The 7672-nt window shown below is 45.3% G+C and overlaps 1 protein-coding gene across 1 annotated transcript; it reads right to left on the bottom strand.

Annotated features, from left to right (window-relative positions):
• Window positions 1-347: 347 nt before the first annotated feature.
• TAF1L (TAF1 RNA polymerase II, TATA box binding protein (TBP)-associated factor, 210kDa-like) lies at window positions 348-5890 on the bottom strand. The gene has a single exon (XM_011948647.1). It carries the CDS (start codon window positions 5799-5801, stop codon window positions 438-440), a length of 5364 nt encoding a protein of 1787 aa, XP_011804037.1. The 5' UTR covers window positions 5802-5890; the 3' UTR covers window positions 348-437.
• Between the last annotated feature and the right edge of the window lie 1782 nt (window positions 5891-7672).

Below are 7672 nucleotides of genomic sequence, written 5' to 3'. Positions count from 1 at the left end.
CTCACTGCAACCTCTGCCTCCTGGGTTCAAGTGATTCTCCTGCCTCAGCCTCCCGAGTAGCTGGGATTACAGGCATGCACCACCACGCCTGGCTAAATTTCATATTTTTGGTAGAGATGAAGTTTTGCTATGTTGGCCAAGCTGGTCTCGAACTTCTGACCTCAGGTGATCCTCCCACCTCGGCCTCCCAGAGTGCTGAGATTACAGGTGTGAGCTACCATGCCCATCTGGAAATTTCTAATGCTGCTGAAGCTTGTGTCTTGGGTATTCGACTTGGGATCAGGCTCCTCATAGCTCCCATAACTGATGTTGCTATCCTCCAAACCATGGGAAGCCTCCCCACTGTCTCCCTCACAGGACATCATGCTTTCTTCATTTTCCATGCCCATCCTTGTGTTCTCCTGAAGCATGCTGAAGCATGTGGGGTTGTTTGGGTTTTACTCCACCAGATCCACATCAGAGTCACTTCCACTTTCACTCAGCTGGACGGCAGAGAAAGAATTGTCTCCTTCCTCATCACTCCCAGCATATTCCTCATCATCTTCTTCTTCAGATATAAGCAAATCCTCATACAGGACACTGGCTTGAGGCTGTTGTACAGTTCCTTCCTCTTCATCTGCAAGATCACCATCTCCATCTTCACCTTCTGGGGCTGGAGGCTTAGGTTTCCCATCCTCCTCGTCATCATCATACCCTTCAATATCTACATCAGAGTCTTCCTCGCTCAGCCTACCTCGGCCCTGGCACATCTGCTTTTCTGGAGTGGCAGTGGGAATATCCAAGACAGACATATTGCTCTCATCTTGAAATACAGAGGTATCTTGAGACATACTGAGGCATGTGTTGGTATCATACAAATCAGGAGGCAGAGGTGTGTAGGGCCCTGGGGTCATTGGGTCCAGGCTTTCTAATTCTGCTTCCTCCAAAGCTGCTTCTTTAGCTGTACAAATGTCCTTCTCAAGTTGAGTCAACTGCTCATCATACTCAGTCAACGTCTGGTAACAGACGTTCACAATCTCCTGGGCAGTCTTCGTATACTGACTCTCAGGTCCATTATACCTAACACTGTTGGCCAGAATAAGGTTTACATCATCTAGAAAACTCTCCCGACTCTGATACTTGTGCTTGGAGATGTTCTTATGTATGGTCTCTAAATCCACCGGATTGACAATCACTTTGTAATAATCTGGAACAAACTTCTTATTAACTGGGTGATGAAATGGCCAAGAATCTGGAACTGCCATCATTTTCTGGGTGACAATGTTGTCCAGAATGAAAGAAAATGCCACTTGGTCATCATCATCCAGCAAGGGGTTGATAGCTTTCTCTAAGCGAGCTAATTTGTCTCCTTTCTCTTTGAGTTTTTCATCACAGAGATCCAGCATGGATTGAGAGATCTGAGTCAATGAGTGTGTTGGACCATTGTAGGTTGCACTGTTTTTCACAATTAGCTCCAGATGCTCTCTGAACTCTTCCCGAGATGGGTAGAGGCATTTACGTACATTTTCACGGAGTGTTTGTAGGTCCATTGGCTGAGTGATGATTTTGTAGTAGTCCTTTACAACCTTTGCATTGACTGGAGTGTGGAAAGGGTATGTATTTGGAAGATCTCTCATGTCATTGATGATAGACTCCAAGATGGATGACAGCGTCACCATAGGGTCTGTGCGGCGTCGGTGGATGGACTTATGAGGTCTATTCAAATAGTCACAATGAACAGTGGTTTCAACTCGCCGTTTCTTCTTTGGAGGAAGCTGCTGTTTAGGAAACTTGAGAACCAGAGATTTTCTGCGAACCTCATCTGCATTCTCAATTAGCTGTTTCCCCAAGACAATTTTGGTCCCTTCAACCTTGATAAGTTCTTCATTATCATTATGAATGACTGTCTTTTCCAACTCCTCCTCCTGCTCTTCTGTCATGGCAACAGGGTTGGAAGGTGGCACGTTTGTTTGATAATAGAGGGGGCAGAATTTGTTAGTCCTCATGTGTCCAATGGCACCACATGCCCCACATTTCAGTTTTAGGTCAGGACGCTCCTTCATTTTCTTGGGCTTCTTCTCAGGAGGACCCCTAAGCTTCTCCTTTTCCTGGTTCCGCTTAAGCCGCCTCAGTTGCTCTTGAATCCTCCGCCGCTCTTTTCGCATCTCTTCCCGATGTTGTTCATCAAAAAGGGCAAATTTTTGAATGAATTCCTCATCTTTTGTAGTACGTATGCGCACATAGGCATCAATGACAGCTGGTTTTCGGACTGTCTCACAGCGAACATACTCTTTCCCCTCTTCATCTCGAAATGTGCGATAAATCTTGAGACAGTGTCCAGTGGCAGAAGAGTTAAGGCTTGTCACGGAAGCTGTGTCATCATCTCTGTGATTGTTTCCTGATGCTGCTGAGCCTGCTGCCAGTAGCATTCGCTGTAGTTCCTTCCGCTCCTGCTCCTCCCATTCACGTGACAGCTGAGAGCTGGTTTTCTTGTTCTGCAACATGTTCTCAATGTTCTTTGCCATTTCTTCAAAGTCACTATCTTCAGCTGAGCTGCTGTCTGTGTCACTTGATAAGACTTCAGTTGATGACAGAACCTTGTTCTGTAGGTCAAAGATGCGCTGACATTCCTCTTTGTAACGCTCTTGATGCTCAGCCACAGAAAACCTTAATCCACGGGCAAATTTACTCATGGGCCCCTCTCCAGAACGAGCCTGTTCTGTTGACATTGTGCGCACCGCATCAATCACTTCCCAGCGGGACAACTTTTTAATCTCTTCCTCTGGCACACCAAATTTACGTAGAAGTTGTTTGGCATTTTTCAGGGAAAGGCGACGAAGGTCTGCATCTGTTCCTGTCACTGTCTTCTTCACTGCCTGCGGCTCTTTATCATCCTTCTGCTGTGTTGGTTTATTTGGAATCTTCACATAGGAGAATCCTTCACCACACCCTGTGGGATCTGCCACCCCAGTCACCTCTAGGAGACACTTGCCCTTCATGGCAGCAATGAAGGCCCTTGTAGTGTTCCAAGGAGCAGTGTGAACTTCATCATCAATCTTCATCTGGAAATCTTCCTCATTTTCTTCTTCTGGAGCAGAAAAGGATTTCTCACCATAGCCAGCATCCTTCAGTCGTTGCTCTGCAGCTACCATACTATAATAAGCACAGCACTGCTCTGGTGACACCATATCTCTGATCTCTTCTTCCGTTGGTAAACGAAAATCAGACTTAAGCACCCACCACTTTGAATCCGTCCCTGTGCGTTTGAAGTCAGCGCAGAGCTTTAGCCTCTTCCGGATGCTGCTTTCTGAATGAGAAGGAAAGGCTTTTTTTATATCTTCCATTCGTATCCTCCGTGGCCGATCTTTACTCTTCCAGAAAAGGCGGTAAATAAAAACCTGTAGAAAGTCTCGAATATGCGTATTGGCCCTTTTGGAGTTAGGCCCAGGAACTTCAAACAAGGGACACTGCTGGCCAACCACAAAAATATCCACTAATTCCCGAATATAGTAACCCTGTCTTGTCCGAATGATCAAGAAATCAGTTTCTGGCATCTTATGAAGATAAATTGGAGCACGAAAAAGGTTGTTCTCAAATGCCTGCAGTAATTGGCCAGGATGGAGAGAGCCCAGGAAAGGAGATGTATGGCAGTAAACAGTTTCCCCATATTTACAATCTGGTGCTCCAGGATCTTTTCCAGGTTTCCGTTTATAATAGTTCTTTATCTTGGTTGCCATGCCAACCTGCATCATTAAGGGTCCATTTTCCTCACTATATTCTGCAAGAATAAGATCTCCATCTTTGCCTGTGAGATCCTGAGGTGTGCGCATAAAAAACAACTCTCCACCACCTGAAGCTTGCCTCTCTTGTTCTCTCATCTTGGCCTTTTTTTTGATGTGCTTTAGCAAAGGTTGGACTGAATGGGGACCTGGCTGAGAGAGTGCACCGAATGAATACTTTTTCAGAGGCGGGCGATGGAACTGCCGGATTTTGATGGGCCCCATGTGGGTGGGAAAGAAGGGTTGCCATAATTCCACAGCAGGAATTGAATGCTGGATAATATTCCCTCCAAAGGTGCCATGAAGACTCTGTTGCTTGGGGTAATAATACTCATCACTGGAAAGATTCCATGGATCTTTCACTTCTGGCTGAGACATGTTCTGCTGTGGTTCCTCCTTGATGACTCCTGTTTTCCCCAAGAGAATTCGACTCTTCTTCAGAGATGATTCCTTCTTACTCTCCTTGGAGGGGGAGTTAGAGGTGGCCTCTTCCTTCTCATCAGGAATTTCCAAAATGAGGTTTTCATCATTGGGATCAAGTGTCAAAACAGGAGGCTCCAACAGCCGGGGCATGGCCTGAGCATCCCAAATGATATTGTCCTCCCAGCGTCCATACACCAGATCCTCATTGTCAATGGGAAAAATAGAGTACCAAGGTTTGTCATCATCCAGAGTGGCTGCAGAACCTTGCTGAACATTGTAAGCCATCACATTCCTAGTCATGCTAGAAGGCAGCCAGCCTGCCAGGCTTGCACGCTGAGGTTTTGTCCCTTTGTGTTTGACATCCTCCCCATCCCAGATGATATAATCCTCCCAATGCAGCTGTGTCACCATCAGGAAGTTTTCATCAGCCAGAAGATCAGTGCCATTGCTTTCCTCAAGTTTCCCAAATTCCTCTATCATTCTAGATTTTATCACAGGTTCATGCTGTGTTTTTCTCAGTTTGAAGCCATAGTCAAACCCACTGCCATCTTCAGAGACACCCAGCATATCATACCACAGTTGGGCAGGCCCATAACGCCACTCAGCCACTCTTGGTTTGGTATCTGTCACTTTATCTACATCTCCAGTTGACTGGGAAAATTTGGACTCCACAGGAACCATCATCGTTATTTCATCATCAGAGAGACATTGCTCTGGAGGTGGTCGTGGAGCATAGTCATAGTTCCACAAAGACTTCTGGCTGACTTCTGATTCTACTGAGCATTCCACCTCCTGGATCTGCTCTTCCTGTATCAGCTCACGATGCTTCTTCCTCTTTCTCCGAGCACTCCGCCAAACAGATGGGACATTCTTCCCTGGTCCAAAAAGACGTAGGAAGCGTAACACCTTTCCAGGTCGAAATTCTGGAAAAAGTTCTGTGACGCTTGGCAACAGCTTGGTGGCATCATGCTGCATAATCTCAGTCAACGGAAGGGTCAGATTTCCATCCTCAGATTCTGCCTGTGTTGATTCCTGAGGTCCCATCTCAGATTCTAAGTCAGAGTAACTACTGAAGTCCACTTTCTCTGAGGCCAAAAAGGAAGGGGCAATGATGGAGGGCAAGATGATGCCTTCTCCATTTTCAGACACACAGGTAATAGCATCTTGGTACTTATCCTTCTTCATTGGTCCGGGGGGTGGAGGTGGAGGAGGCATCAACTTGCAATCACTGTCTTCGCAATTAGCATCATAGTCATCGTCATCATAATCTGAGTGGCGAAGGGGCTGCAAGCTCCCCATCGTCTGCTGGTATTTTCGGCTTTCATCTTCTGCCACCTCGTTGATGTCTGAATAGTCCACAGCTTCTTCTGTACTCCTAATCCACCCTTCATCATTTACCAAAGTACCGGCAGTCCCGGTCAATTCTTCATTTGCCGTAAGTTCAGTGATCAGGCTGCCCAGCCCCAAAGCCCCCAAGCCTGCTAAGTGCCTCCTACACTCATCATCCAAGACGCTCTCCCCCTCCAGCTGCCCCGCTCCATTGATGTTGCCGAAAAGGATACCCGCTAAAGAAAATGGGCTGCTTCCAGCCGAATCCTCCTCGCTGTCCGTGTCCGACATGATGGCGGCAGCAGTGACGGTAGCTACTGCCCTCAGCAGCAAATCGCAGCCCGGTTCCACAGACTGGAAATAAAACAACAGTCGCCCGGAAGTGACTTACTGAGCTCCCTTACCCTACCCGCCTCTACCGGAAACTGAATAAAGGTGGGGGGAGGGGCGAAGGCGGGCGTGGGTGGGGGGAACCGGAAAACTTTTTTTTTTTTTTTTGACACGGAGTCTCGCAGTGTAGCCCAGGCTGGAGTGCAGTGGCGGGATCTCGGCTCACTGCAAGCTCTGCCTTCCGGGTTCATGCCATTCTCCTGCCTCAGCCTCCTGTGTAGCAGGGACTACAGGCACCCGCCACCACACCCAGCTAATTTTTTTTTCCTTTGCATTTTTAGTAGAGACGGGGTTTCACCATGTTAGCCAGGATGATCGCTGTCTCCTGACCTCGTGATCCGCCCGCCTTGGCCTCCCAAACTGCTGGGATTACAAGCGTGAGCCACTGCGCCCGGCCTGTTTGCTTGTTTTTGAGACAAAGTCTGGCTCTGTCGCCCCAGGCTCGAGTGCAGTGGTGCAGTCTAGGCTCACTGAAACCTCCCCCTCACTAGTTCAAGAGATTCTCCTGCCTCAGCCTCCCTAGTAGCTAGGATTACAGGCATGAGCTACCATGCCTGGCTAATTTTTTTGTATTTTAGTGGAGACAAGATTTTACCATACTGGCCAGGCTGGTCTGAAACTCCTGACCTCAGATGGTCAGCCCACCTGTGTCTCCCAAAGTGCTGGGATTACAGGCGTGATCTACTGCACCCAGCCTCCATAAATCTCTTTATACATGAACTAAATATGTATGCTTCTTCAAATAATCTATAATATTGTCATGCTTTACAATTTTGTATAAAATGCATTATACCGTGTGTACTCGTTTTTTTCCCTTCCTTTTTTTTAAGAGATGGGAATCTCACTATGTTGGCCAAGCTGTTCTTAAACTCCTCCTGACTCAAGCAATCCTCCCACTTTGGCCTCCCAAAGTGCTGGGATTACAGGCAAGAGCCACCACACTCGACCTTACTGTATGTACTCTTAGCCAGAATGTTTTCTGGATAAAATTTATGTTTATGATATTCAACTACGTTGATGCATTCAATTCTATTTTTATAGCTCTATAGTGTTCTACAGTATAGTTATGCCACAATTTATCTATGTTCCTATGTTCATTCATTTAAATTATTTCCAAATTGTTCCTCTTATAAATAATGTATATGATTCCTTGAGCATATGTAGGACACATTCTTCAGGGTATACATCTAGGAGTGAAATTACTAGATTTTACAATATATGCTTTTTCAACTACACTTGCTATTACTAAATTGTTCTCCAAAGTAGTTGTACCATTTTACCTATCTATCTAACAGCAGTGTATAAAAGTTCTCACCTCTCCACATCCATTCTAACACTTAGCATTGTCATTTGTTAATTTTTGTTCATTTCTAATAAATGTATAATGATATTGTGGTTGTAATTTGTATTTCTCTGATTCCTAGTGAAGGCTAACTTTTCATACACTTATTGACCAACTGTTTTTCCTCTACTGTCAATTGCCTTTTCATATATTTTTATCTAATTTTTACAGTATTTTTAGGTTGTCTATCTTTTCATTGATGTATAAGAGTTCTTCATATATTACAGATTTGCTTGCAAATAACTTTCCCAATCTATGATATGTCTTTTAATCTATTTTAATGGTGTCTTTGATTAATATATATTTTAAAATTTCAATCTTGTCTTATCAAAATTTTCCTTTCTGCTTTTCTTTTTTTCTTTTTTTCTTTTTTTTTTTTGAGACAGAGTCTTGCTCTGTCGCCCAGGCTGGAGTGCAGTGGTGCGATCTC

The sequence above is a fragment of the Colobus angolensis genome, unplaced genomic scaffold (genome assembly GCF_000951035.1).
Source record: "Colobus angolensis palliatus isolate OR3802 unplaced genomic scaffold, Cang.pa_1.0 Scaffold281, whole genome shotgun sequence".
Lineage (NCBI taxonomy): Eukaryota > Metazoa > Chordata > Mammalia > Primates > Cercopithecidae > Colobus > Colobus angolensis.
This window is presented reverse-complemented; position numbering and strand designations above follow the sequence as displayed.